At 40.7% G+C, this 14,068-nt stretch overlaps 1 protein-coding gene across 1 annotated transcript in view; it reads right to left on the minus strand.

Moving 5' to 3' along the window:
- Positions 1 to 2,166: 2,166 nt before the first annotated feature.
- UST (uronyl 2-sulfotransferase) overlaps positions 2,167 to 14,068 on the minus strand; it is a 322,585-nt gene continuing 310,683 nt past the window's right edge. Inside the window, exon 8 of the mRNA XM_021937743.2 lies at positions 2,167 to 5,394. Within this exon, the coding sequence (XP_021793435.2) occupies positions 5,111 to 5,394 (284 nt within the window). The 3' untranslated portion in view covers positions 2,167 to 5,110. The remainder of the gene's footprint in view (positions 5,395 to 14,068) is intronic.

Genomic DNA, 14,068 nt, shown 5'->3' on the forward strand with positions numbered 1-14,068 from the left:
ATGTGACCATTTTTGGAAATAGGATCTGTATTCATCTGTTTTTACACTGCTAATAAAGACATACCCAAGACTGGGTAATTAATAAAGGAAAGAGGTTTAATTGACTCACTGTTCAGCATGGCTGGAGAGGCCTCAGGAAACTGACAATCATGGCAGAAGGGGAAACAAACACGTCCTTCTTCACATGGTGGCAGCAGCAAGGAGAAGTGCTGAGCAAAAGGGGGAAGCCCCTTATAAAACCATCAGATCTCATGAGAACTCACTATCACAAGAACAACAGCATGGGGGTAACCACCCCCATGATTCAATTACCCTTCACCGGGTCCCTTTCATGACATGTGGGGATTATGGGAACTACAAGTCAAGATGAGATTTGGGTGGGGACACAGCCAAATCGTAGTAGGGTCTTACATGAAGTCATTAGGTTAAAATGAGGTCATTAGAGTGAGCCCTAATCCAATATGATTGCGGTCCTTAGAAGAAAAGATCAAGACACGGACAGGGACAGGGGGAGGACACAGGGAGAAGGTGCCTTCTGCAAGCCCAGGAGAGAGGCCTCAGGAGGAACCAACCCTGCCAGCACTTCGATCTCGGACTTCCAGCCTCCAGAACGATGGGACAATACATTTCTGTTGTTTAAGGCAACCAGTCCATAGCACTTTGTTATGGTAGGCCTAGAAGACTAACACTGCATGATATCACAATGAATGTGCTGGGCTGTGAAAGAAGTTCTGTGTGTTTTTCTTAACAGACTTGGATTTTTGGTTTTAGCTTAAAACAGACTTTTCTGTAGCAGGATATTTAAAATATTATGTTTATTTATTTTTTACAGGTTTCTTTATCATCTGATGTGAAATAAGCCATGTTAGTAAAATAACTCCTCTTTATCTTTACTTGAAGGGGATTTCACAATTTTGACCCAGAGGGCTATTTTAGCTATGGATTGTCATCCTGCTTTTTTTTTTTTTTTTTTTTTTTTTGGACAGAGTCTCGCTCTGTCCCCCAGGCTGGAGTACAGTGGCATGATCTCAGCCCACTGCAGCCTCTGCCTCCTGGGTTCAAGCAATTCTCCTGCCTCAGCCTACTGAGTGGCTGAGACTACAGGCGCGCGCCACCACATCTGGCTAATTTTTTGTATTTTTAGTAGCGACAGGTTTTCACTGTGTTAGCCAGGACAGTCTCGATCTCTGGACCTTGTGATCCACACGCCTTGGCCTCCCAAAGTGCCGGGATTACAGGCATGAGCCACCGCACCCGGCTGTCATCCTGCCTTTTAAGAAATACTGTCATTATCTATAAAGTTCATTTATGGCCAAATAGCTTATTGGATAAACCTGCAGGTGATGGCACATGTATAAAGAACTTCAGACCACACAAGCAACCCCAGATATGGCATGGTCCAGTTTTTGTTTAGTACTTTTGGTTCTAAAGTTCATTGAGTCTAACATCATTTGATTGAGTTACAGAAGGACAAACAAAATGATGGAGAAAGGTCACCACTTATCACCTGCTGTTTAAGATTCACATATTCTTACTTGAAATAAAGCATGCTATTACCAAAGTGGATTTCTCTTTCCTTTAGTATCAGCATTCTGATTCTTTTATAGAATAGTCACATATAATTGGAATACACAGTCACATCAGAGACACAGGAAGCACAGAGTTTGTTTCTCTTTGTAAGCTCCATTTGACCACAGTAGTGAAGTTTCCGAAGAAGGGTGTTTGGATCAAGACTGCTCACTTGAGAGGTTAGAGTGGTCCAGGTTTTGAGGCGCTACATGTCTGAGAAACAGATCATCACAGACACTGAGAATTGGGGCACATCCTTCCTTTCCTACCTGACTGTAGACATGCCCCGTAGATGCTGGATGACAGAGACGGACAATTCAGATGTAGCACCCCGACACAAAACCAACCGTGGAAATACCAATAAAATCAGCTGTTTAGTTTTAAAAATATGCAGCAACATGAGTAAATGACTGGTTCATTTTATCAGCCCCCTTTTTTTGCTGTCATATAATTACAAGAATGGAAATTGATATACTTTTTAAAATACAGCTTTTCAAAATCCCGTCTTGGGGAAAAAAGCTTGGCCAATTAAGAAGGCTGAGGGGAGGAACTGCAGGCACTTTTATTTCCAGCTGTCAACAGGATGGAAAAAATATGTCAACTTATTTATATTTATTTATTTATTTATATGCATGATGAATAAGTTAAGGAACGCTTCATCTCAAACACAGATTGCTTTTATTTTAGCTAAGTTAATGTTTCAGTTCCATATATATTTTTGAATTTCCATCAATGTCAAACACCATTTTTTTCTTCTTAAAAAAAAAAAAGATTTACAAGCACTTTTACGGCACTCAAGAAAGTAGGCTGAAGGTTCATAATAATAATTTTCCTTTTAAAAAACATCCATCAGACCAAAATAAAATCATTTTAATTAACTCCTTCCTGAGTAACTAAAACCTTGGAATGTGCTGAAAGGTTATAATAAATAAGACAGTCAAAGATCAACTAGCTTAAAAGGTATTTTTTTAAATTAAACTATGTAAAATGTACAATATGTTTCATGAAGTACAAACTGTTGGGCCCAGGGCCAAAAAAAATGTTGTCACGTTTGCCAAATAAACTGATGAAGTACCTTGACTTTTAGGACCTAGAGGGTGTTGGTTGGGACAAAATAACATTAAGACCCTGTAAGTAAATCCATCACCATTTTTTGTTGTGAAGTTATAATGATCACTGCTGAAAATAAATGCCTTTGAACACACAGGTAACAGTACCCAGGTAAACTTGCAGTAAGAGGATGAATGTTTTTGAACGACCAATTGTCTCAATGTTCTGACAAGAGCAGAGAAAACACAGCCAACTCAAATTTATTTTCAGATTGCGAGATTGCACAGTGTGTAAACTAATCATCATTCTTTATATGGAATTTCATAGAAATGACTCACAGAGTACCAGGCAGCAGTTCTTGTACTGGTTTTGAATATGATAGCTGTTCTCCAGGTTGCTTTTGAAAGTGTGCCTAATGGTAGGGCCCTGGTCTCTCTGAACAGGACAAAGGATATTTCCTCCTCTAAGAACATTTCCCTTAATTGCTTCTCTGCCCCCATCCTCTGAGGCAGAAAGAAGGCCCATGAGTGGCCAAGTGCTGGACTCCGTGCCTCTGTGGTCCCTGCCCTCCCTGGACTCCTGTGGGCTGGAGCCTTCTTAACACACATCTCATGATAAAGTAGCTTTAGTGCTCACTCGGCACGTTCCAAATGACTTGCTTTATATCTTGGCTACTGTCCAATTTTAGTGAAGGAAGAAAAAATTCTAGAGAGACTTGGTGGTTTATGAAAAGTAGAAAATGTGTAGCTTGTGTAAAGTCAGAGTCTTATTTACTATTAACTACTCCCAACTCACACATTTGCTAGGGCTGGCTCTAGGGGACAAATATGAAATAGACAAAATTTGTTGCAAGTATCCTTCCTTCTGCCACCACTGAACCTCGGCTTCTCAGCTAGCTGTTTATCGTCTCCCCAGGAGAATGTGCATTTTCAGGATTTCTTTAAGGTGAAAATATTTCAGAACTCAAAGGAACAGATTTCTAATGACTGAACCAAGGCATCGTTGATAGGTGGCAGGGGAGGGGCAGTGGGAGGGGGCAAGAAGACATACCTTAGGACAGTGAGACTGCCCAACATCTAGTTACATTACATTGCAGGCAGCCACTTACTTACAAAGCTGGCCAAGCAGTCTCTGCCCCAAAAGCTCTTGCTGCTTCTATTTTGATGTCTCAAGTAAGAGTTGAGGTGTGCTCAGGAGCACACAGGTCCCATAAGAAAGGGGACTCTACCTGCACAGAACTCAGGTAGTTCTCGGGTAGCTCTGTCACCTGCACAGAACTCAGGACCCCTTTTTACTGAAAACAGGTACCTCTTAGGGGACTAGAAGTTACAATAGTACATAGTACCGGGTCCTATAGGACCCAACTTGGCCAGGGGTGTGTTTGATAGATTACACACCATCTGTGGTCAGGCTCGGAACTTCTGCTGTGGGAGTCAAATGCCTGAGCTAAATTGCTTCCTGGAACTTCCATTTAAAGCAATGTTGGGAGAAGATGTTTCATATTGGGTGCAAAGGAGACAGCCATGCCCTTTCCCTGATGCCACATGACCTTCAGATTTATCTGTCTTGTTTACATTCTTCCTTAGACAGCAAACAAATTATTTTCCCTGCTAGACTACTTTGATATCTGTCAGCATGGTGCTTCGAAATGGAATGTTTCAATGGAGCTGGTCATGCATTTTGACCTTGAAAGGTACTCCAGGCTGGGGATTGGTTGGGGACGTGGCACAAGCTGACTTGCTCTTCCAGAGATAACGACACTGCTCTTGGTGAAAGTGCCCCCTGAGAAGGACCAGAGGCAGAACTCTACCCATGCGGGTAGAAACCACTTACCCAGGGAGATCCTCCTCCTTTAAAAAAAAAAATTTAATTGAGACAGAGTCTCACTCTGTCATCCAGGCTGGAGTGCAGTGGTGTGATCACAGCTCACTGCCACCTCAAACTCCTGGGCTCAAGTGATCCTCCCACCTTGGCTTCGTATTACAGGCTTGAGCCATGGCACCTGGCTCCATCCTCCCTTTTGATGTCCTAATCTGTCTTACCTTCTCTTAGATCCTTCCAGAGGAGATTCCCTGGTCTCTGAAGTGGTTTGTATTTCTACTGAAATATACAAGTCTGGATGTCTCCTACCATTGAGGTAATATTTTTATAAGTCATTTTACAAATGATAAGTTATTAGGCTAGGGGCTATATTTCTCCCCCTTTTCCCATCATATGGGGTAGGGGGAAAGCTGTTTTATGACAAGATGCCTTGGGATGGAGCCATCTAGTGTACCTGGGAAAGACCCAAAGAGCCAAGAGAAAACACAGAATAAAATTAAACAAATAAAACCCGCAAAACCGGGCATCTCCCAATGACCCCAACATGTGGGAATGTTTTGTTCTTTTTAATGCACCCAAGCATTAATTTAGTCCCTTAAGGATTTTACTTCCCCAAAACAAAGAACTTTATGGAAAAGGGAGATAAAGCCATGGAGGCAACACAGTCACATCACCTCTTATAAATATCTTCTAGCCACTTTTCATCATCCTGTTCTTCATCGTCGATTGGCTCCTCGGTTTCCAGTGGAGTTGGGATAAAGAAGTGTGGCCTCAGGGGGGGCTTGCTGACGTGAGACTTAAGTCCAAACTTGCGCTTCAGCAGGTGGAACTGCTCTTTGACGTAGTGGTAAAACTCGTACTCGTATCTCATCCGCTGGTAGAGGATCTGCACAGCCTCGGGAGAGGGGACAGTCTTCTTCACCGTCACAGTCATGTTTCCAAGCTTCCTGTGCTCTGGAAGAGAATCGGGGGTGCACATGAACCATCGTTTGCAATGCTTTAGCTTAGGAGGGATCCCCGCGAGGACCCACATTACCTGTACAACTCTGGTAGCACCTAACGAAGCAACAGCATATCCAAGTATTAGAAGGGAAGAAGGGTTCCTGACAATATTTGGAAAGACTCACCAACTCTAAGCATTAATGTCAACGTGAGTTGACGAAGCACAAGCTATCTAATTTCCTTTCATCGGATGTGAACCATGCAATTGGACCAAATTCAATTGTTAACTCTGAGTTCTACACTCTTTTGAACAGCAGAATCTACCCATTTTCCCTCTTTTATTTCTTGTTACACCAGAAAAGGGTTTTACCCTCAGAAGGAGGCATGGAAGAGCTGTCTAACTACTTTCTAATAATCTTGTTTTTGTAAGTTTCCAAATACTGACATAAAGTTTAATTTGATACAAAATCCATTTCCATTTTACTATTTCAACAATGCATTTGTCCAGAAAAGGAAAGGAAGGGCTGCCAGATTTCTTAAGTATAATTTACACATTTTTAAAATTTATTTGTATTTTTTGTAGAGACAAGGTCTCACTAAAACTGTTGCCCAGGCTGGTCTCGGCATCAAGAGATCCTTCTGCCTTGGCATCCCAAAGTGCTGGGATTATAGGCATGAGCCACTGCACCCAGTCTAAATATAATTTTAACTGTTATACATTTTAAATTTTTTATTGTGGTAAAATATGTATAACTAAAATATGCTTAATTTTATGCTAATGCTTAATAACAAAATATGATATTTTATATTCATTGCTGAATAGCATGAAAATGTTATATATAGAGTGTACAATTTTAACTATTTTTAAGTATACACTTCAGTGGCATTATTTATATTTACGGTGTTGTGCAACCATCACCACTATTTTAAAAATCCTTTCATGAGTCTATACAAAAACTTGATATCCATTAAACAATAACTCCCAATTCCTTTCCTTTCCTTACCCCACCCTACTTACCCCATCAATTAGATAGAACCTCTAATCCATGTTCTATCTTTATGAATTTGCTTATTCTCAGTACTTCATATAGGTGGAATCATACAACATTTGTCCTTTTTTTGTCTAGCTTGTTTCACTAAGCATGTTTTCAAGGTTCATCCATGTTGTAGTGTGGATCAGAACTTCGTTCCTTTTTTTTTTGAGACAGAGTTTCGCTCTTGTTGCCCAGGCTGGAGTGCAATGGCGTGATCTCGGCTCACCGCAACCTCTGCCTCCCAGGTTCAAGTGATTCTCCTGCCTCAGCCTCCTGAGTAGCTGAGATTACAGCCATGCGCCACCACGCCAGGCTAATTTTGTATTTTTAGTAGAGATGGGGTTTCTCCATGTTGGTCAGGCTGGTCTTGAACTCCCGCCCTCAGGTGATCCGCCCACCTTGGCCTCCCAAAGAGCTGGGATTACAGGTGTGAGCCACCCGCACCCGGCCCAGAACTTCATTCCTTTTAAGGTTGAGTAACATTCCACTGTATAGATAGAATGCAATTTGTTTATCCTTTCATCCATGGAGAGACACTTGGGTTGTTTCCATCTTTTGTTTATTATAATGAACACTTGCATTCTAGTATCTGAGTCCCTGTTTCCACTTATTTTGGGTATATATATACCTAGGAGCAGAATTGCTGGGTCATGCAGTAATTCTAAGTTTAACATTTTGAAGGACTGCCAAACTATTTTCCACAGTGTTTGCACCATTTTACATTCCTACCAGCAATGTGCGAAGGTTCCAATTTCTCCAAATTCTCTCTTACAATTGTTATTTTCCTGCCTTTTTAAAATTGTGGCCATCCAAGTAAGTGAGGAGTGGTATCTGATTGTGGTTTTGATTTGGATTTCCCTAATGACTCCTGATAATGATGCTGATGCTAATGGTTTCCCTAATTTCTAGTGACCTTTTCATGTGCTTGTTGACAAGCATGTGCCCAACAAATGCTGTTTGTTAGTATATCTTCTTTACAGAAATGTCTATTCAAGTCCTTTGCCCATTTTTGAAGTGGGTTTTTCTTTTGTTTGCTTTTGTTTGTTTTTATTGTTGAGTTGAAGGAGTTATTTATATATTTTTGATAATCTGCACATGTATCAAGTATATAATTTACAAATATTTTCTTCCATTCCATAGGCTGTCTTTTCACCTGTTGATAGTGTTCTTTGATGCACAAAAGTTTGTAATTTTAATGAAGACCATTTTAGCCATTTTTTCTCATATTGCCTGACTTTTGGTGTCATGTTAAAAAAAAAATTGCCAAATCCAAGGTTGACACATAGAAGTTTTCAATTGTAATGGAGACCATTTTATCTATTTTCCTCTTATTGCCTGTCTTTTGGTGTCATATTAAAGAAGCCATTGCCAAATCCAAGGGCATGAAGATTTGCCCTCATGTTTTCTTTTATAATCTTGTTTTTGACTAAAATTTCTGTCACCAAATTTGAATAGGTATATAATTTACTAAATATACTTCCAAATGGTTATTTCCAAAATCAGACTCATTTAAAAGGGCACAGACTTCCCATTTTTTAGGATATTTGAGATACCTTCTGAAGCCTCCAGTAGCAATTCTAAAGAAGGAATTTGAGAAATTCTCTATGTAGACGCTAAGAAGCATAATGGGGGATTAGGGGACAGGTGGGGATGGTTTATAGGTACAAAAAATAGAAAAATGAATAAGATCTATTATTTGATAGCACAACAGGGTGACTATAGTCAACAATAATTTAATTGTACATTTAAAAATAACTAAAAGAGTCGGGTACAGTGGCTTATGCCTGTAATCCCAGCACTTTGGGAGGCCGAGGCAGGTGGATCACAAGGTCAAGAGATGGAGACCATCCTGGCCAACATGGTGAAACCCCGTCTCTACTAAAAATACAAATAGCTGGGCATGGTGGTGTACACCTGTAGTCCCACCTACTCGGGAGACTGAGGCAGGAGAATTGCTTGAACCCAGGAGGCAGAGGTTGCAGTGAGCTGAGATTGCGCCACTGCACTCCAGCCTGGTGACAGAGTGAGACTCTGTCTAAAATTAATCATAATCATAATCATAATAAAATAACTAAAAGAGCATAACTGGGTTGTTTGCAATGCAAAAGATAAATGCTTGAGGGGATGGATACCCCATTCTCCATAATGAGATTATTATGCATTGCATGACTGTATCAAAACATCTCATGTACCCCATTAGGTATTAATTAAAATAAAAAATAAATAAATTCTCTGTGTGGCCAACAGCCTCATTGAATAAGGGTATTACTTTTCAAACTGACTCTTTTGAAAGTCCTTTGCCAGGTTGGGTCCTTTGTACAGGGAAGCCTAGATCCTTGTAAATAGATAACATGGTCTTCATTAAAAATTAAAAACATAACACACATTGAACATTCTAGAATTTCTGTTAAAGAACTTGGCATAGACTCTTCTGAAATGGGTTCCTAACAGAACATTTTATAATATCTGTCTTCTCTGAAGATATGAACTCTAGCTAATCTGGGGTGGGTCATTGTTCACAGGTGTTAGGTGTTCCTTTGTGTTTTTTAAAACAGAGTTAAAAAATCTTATGAAAGACAGAAAAGAGGCCGGGCGCGGTGGCTCAAGCCTGTAATCACAGCACTTTGGGAGGCCGAGGCGGGTGGATCACGAGGTCAGGAGATCGAGACCATCCTGGCTAACATGGTGAAACCCCGTCTCTACTAAAAATACAAAAAACTAGCCGGGCGTGGTGGCGGGCGCCTGTAGTCCCAGCTACTCGGAGGCTGAGGCAGGAGAATGGCGTGAACCCGGGAGGTGGAGCTTGCAGTGAGCCGAGATCGCGCCACTGCACTCCAGCCTGGGCGACAGAGCGAGACTCCGTCTCAAAAAAAAAAAAAAAAAAAAAAAAAAAAGAAAGAAAGACAGAAAAGAAACAAAGAGTTTTAACTCAAACATTGAGAGGCAGAGGAAAAATAATTCTCTCATTGAAAGCCTCCTTCAATCCCTTCTTCTGAGAGCACTATACATTGTGTAGGGTTTTGTTATCTGATACACAAAAACGTAAGACTCCTGTGATTTAAAATAAATTCATTAAATTATTTGGCCCAACCTGTCAAAGGATCCAAGGGGATAAGCAAAGGGGAGCCTACAACCTTGTAAAGAAGCAACTTGGAAATCTGTTCTATTTCACAGCCTCAAAGCTCTTTGTCATAAGGTTGAAACAGTAATTTCCTAAAAACAATGGACAGCAAGTGTAATCAAATAAATACCCTGACTACAAAACTATCTGAGAAATACCAATCACATTTTTAACTTAGAGCAAGGTAACTTTCTATACTAGTCTTCAATCACTTGCAAAGTGTTGGTCTATATAATGGATTGAGTTGACTTGCTATATAAATGGTTATTAATTTCAGGCCAGAAAAACTTTGGGAAGACTCTTTAAAAGTTACAGCATAATGGGTTTAGACATTTCTTTCTTTGATTATGATTAGGTGACTGGGCCAACCACTATAAGGCTACTCCTAGTTCATGACAATAAAACTCTCTTCCCTGAATGCCTTCCTCTATGGCTAGGTGGGGGAGTTGGTGGATGGGCAGAGCAGGTAAATAACTCTGCCAAAAGTGACATAATATCCTTCTGAATAGACATTTCTCAAAATAAGACATACAAATGGCCAAGAGGTATATGAAAAAACTCAACATCACTAATCATCAAGGAAATGCAAATCAAAACCACAATGAGATATCAAGTTACTCTAGTTAGAATGGCTATTATTAAAAAGGCAATAAATAACAGATGCTGGTGAGGATGTGGAGAAAAGGGAACTCTTATACACTGTTGGTGGGAATGCCGATTAGAACAGCCACTATGGTAAACAGTATTGAGATTTCTCAAAAAACTAAAAATAGAACTACCATGATCCAGCAACCCTTCTACTATGTATCTATCCAAAGGAAATGAAATCAATATATCAAAGGGATACCTGCACTCGCATGCTCATGTATTTACTGGAGTACTATTTGCAGTGGTAAAGATATGGAATCAACCTATGTCCATCAATAACAAATGAATAAATGAAGAAAATGTGGTATTATATACATAATACTTTTTTATGATGTCTCTCATAAAAAAGAAAGAAATCATGTCAGTTGCATCAACGTGGATGGAACTGGAGGTCATTATGTTAAATGAAATAATCCAGGCACAGAAAGACAAAGATCATGTATTTTCACTCATATATGGGAGCTAAAGAAGTTGACCACATGGAGGGAGTAGGATGATAGATACCAGAGGCTGGGAAGGGTGTCTGGGTGGGAGAGGGCAATGAAGAGAGGTTGGTTAATGGGTACTAACGTACAGTTAGATAGAAGGTGTAAGTTCTCATGCTCCATAGCAGAGTAGGGTGGCTATAGTTAGCAACCATGTATTGTGTACCTCAAAGTAGCTAGAAAAAAAAAACTTGAAATGTTTCTAACACATAGAAATGATAAATACTCAAGGTGATGGATACCCTAAACACCGTGATTTGATCACTACACGTTCTATGCATGGAATAAAATATCATACATATCCTATACATATGTAAAATATTATATCTATCAATAAAATGTAATATTGTGTCCTTCAAGTACAAGTGAAAAGAACCAGGAGATATTTGCATGATTAGTTAACTGATATGGCACGAGATGGTGACAGTCCTGGCTGAGCCTAATGCTTTGTGGTATATTTTTATAGTAACAGCTACAGTTAATGGGAACCAATGTGTAGCAAGCACTGCGCTAAGCACTTGTATACACAATCATACTTAATCCTCACAACAACCCCTTGATGGAAGAGCCATTTTACACATGAGGAAACTGAGGCCAAGACTATAACTCATTCAAGGCCACGCAGGCAGAAAGTGGCAGAGGTACGAGGCTCCTCATGACAACCAGCTGCTGTGCTTTTGCTGTGTGGTTTCTTGGTGTGGACAAGTGAGCAGGCTATTACTGCTTCTCACACCTTTCTTCACAGTGTGGTAGAGCATAATGGTCAATGTCCAGGCCTAGAGCCTACTACTCTTCATGCTGACTGAGGCACCCAAACTTCATAACAGATCTCACAGGAAACTGGCAAGTGTTTTGGAGGGAATGGCTAATAGCTTTATAGTTTGGGAGAAGAAAAGGGCGCTGGTTAAAAAAATTGGGCTTGATCATCTCTGGGTCCAATCAGAAAGCCCAATACTCACAGAATCAATGACGAAAACCACCCCAACTACCACTATTTGGAGAATTCCAGCTGAGAGGTAAAACCACGTCCTGCTGCTTTTATTTAGCTTAAACTTGTAATTATGTGTTTCTAATAGAAAACATTTTATCCCAGGCAGAAACTGACCTAGGATCTACCATGTTTGGAAAAAGACAGACTTCTGGTGATAACCAGCATCCAAAATCCCAGTGCACTCCATCGACTCTATGACTGGAAAGCACTGGCTCTGATGATTCCACTCAGAGCCCCCTACATTGACATAATTTATCCAACTTCTATACAGTAATGAGAGGTCTTTAATAAGGCTGATATTTGATAAGATCCCAGGTGGCCTTTCCAAACAAATTTTAATTGCATGTCACCTTACTAGCCTGAAGAAAGTGCTTTGGCTATTTGATAGTGCTAGTCAGAGCATGAGGAGGCTGAGCCCTGTGTTTGCTAGAACACTCTACAGAGAGGACAGACTTCTAAGACAAGAGGGAAGGGGGACTTTTTCATGTTTGGCTACAAGGTAAGAGCTTTAAAAGATCCTTTCTTGAATAGTTAAGGATCCAGTGAGGGTGACCCCCAAATATGGCACCCTGGTATGCTGATATTTCAAATCAAAGGCCACTGGAGACTAGTACATGCTGGATGAAGCTGTTCTCTGAAGTTCGCTTGTCTACCTAGAAATTGGACCTGCCAAAGAGGAACAAAATTGCCTTCAGTCCCCTCCCCTAAAATTCCATTAACCAGAGAAGATCAAAACTCATGTCACAGAGGAAGGGACTGAAGATTAAACACCACACTTAGAGCTCAGATGAATGTTGTCCCAAACTATTGCCTGTTCTCAGGTCTCATTCAGTTCCCAAAGAGAATTATTTACTTTCCACTGCCTGAGCATTGGGCCCATTCATTCCCCTTAAATATCATTTACTACTCTTCAAAATTGCCACATTTAACCTCCATTTCCCCTTTCCCTATGAAGAAAGGTATAGAAAAAGCTGGACCTCCCTGGGTTATGGGGTAACCACTCTCCGATGATTTTCTCCTGTGTACCATTTTATTTTTAACAGGTAGGGTCTTGCTCTGTTGCCCAGGCTAGAGTGCAGTGGTGTAATATAGCTCACTGCAGCCTCAAACTCCTGGGCTCAAGTGATCCTCCTCTCAACCTCCTGAGTAGTTGGGACTACAGGAGTGAGCTACCATGCTCAGTTTCATACACATTAATAAATTTTATTACTTTTTTTTCCTATTAATCTGCCTATTGTAAGTTCATTTTCAAGAAAGCTTCAGAAGGCGGAGGAGAAGCTTTTCCTATTACCCCTCCAATAACAACAGATTGTCACATGTATTTCAATTACCTCAGTCTTCCTTACTCTTCTTAATCCCTCCCTAAATCCCCTGTCTAAACATGAGGGTCAGTATCAGCTGGTTCGGCAGATTCTTATGAGATCTAATGTTTCCCCAAGCTCTAGTTTTGCTTTAATATCCAATTCTTGCTTCATTTATCTACCCACCCTGCCTCCTTGGAGTTTCCTTCTCTCCCTCATCCACCCCTTCTTCTTCATTGTCAACCTCTCCCTTTCAGCTGGCTCCTTGCCATCAAAACTCACTTCCCTTCTTGAAAAAACTCTTGTCTTATGTACCCTCCCTCTTTCATCTTTTCTCTCCCCTCCCTATCAGAGCTCAAGTTCTTGAAGCTCTGTCTACATTTGTTATAACATTTTCAGCTTACATACATGACCGAACTCACCAAAGCCTGCTTTCTGTTCCTTCTGTACTCCATTCAGTTACTCTTGCTTCCTTACTGATAGCTCAGAGGGCAACTCTCAGCATGACCCTATCACACTGTGGGCCACACACTCCATTTTGAAGCCCTCTCCTCCCCTGGCATCTGCAACAGTGTTTTCCTGGCACCCTCACCTCTCTCTGATCACTCCCTTTCCATCTTCTCTATGCCCTCCTCTTTCCCAGTCTGTCTTGTAAAGACCAGTCCTCCTGAGGCTCTGTTCCAGCCACTTCCCTTCTCCCTGGTTACTCCCTGGGTGGCAGCATCCAACCTTCTACCCTTTAGTCTTCATAGCACTGTGGACAACAAAATGAACAGTTTATATAAACAATGACAGCTTTCTTGACCTTTTGTTTTCCACAGAGCTGCCAAATTTAATAAGGTTAATGACATTACCAGAAGGTTATGTCGCGGTCAGAAACAGGAGTGCTATTTTGAGCCAGGAGAAACAGAGACTCATATTCAACCAATATTGATGGGGAACACCCATTATGAGTTTGGATCATTATATATGTTATTTTATTTGATATTCTCAATAACCCTGTGAGGTGAATATCATGACCCCTCTTTTGCAGATGGAGAAACAGAAACTTACCCAAGGTCACACAGCTGGCTGGTAAGTGAAAAAACTGGAATTTGAATCTGGGT

The sequence above is a fragment of the Papio anubis genome, chromosome 6, assembly GCF_008728515.1.
Source record: "Papio anubis isolate 15944 chromosome 6, Panubis1.0, whole genome shotgun sequence".
Taxonomy (NCBI): Eukaryota; Metazoa; Chordata; class Mammalia; order Primates; family Cercopithecidae; genus Papio; species Papio anubis.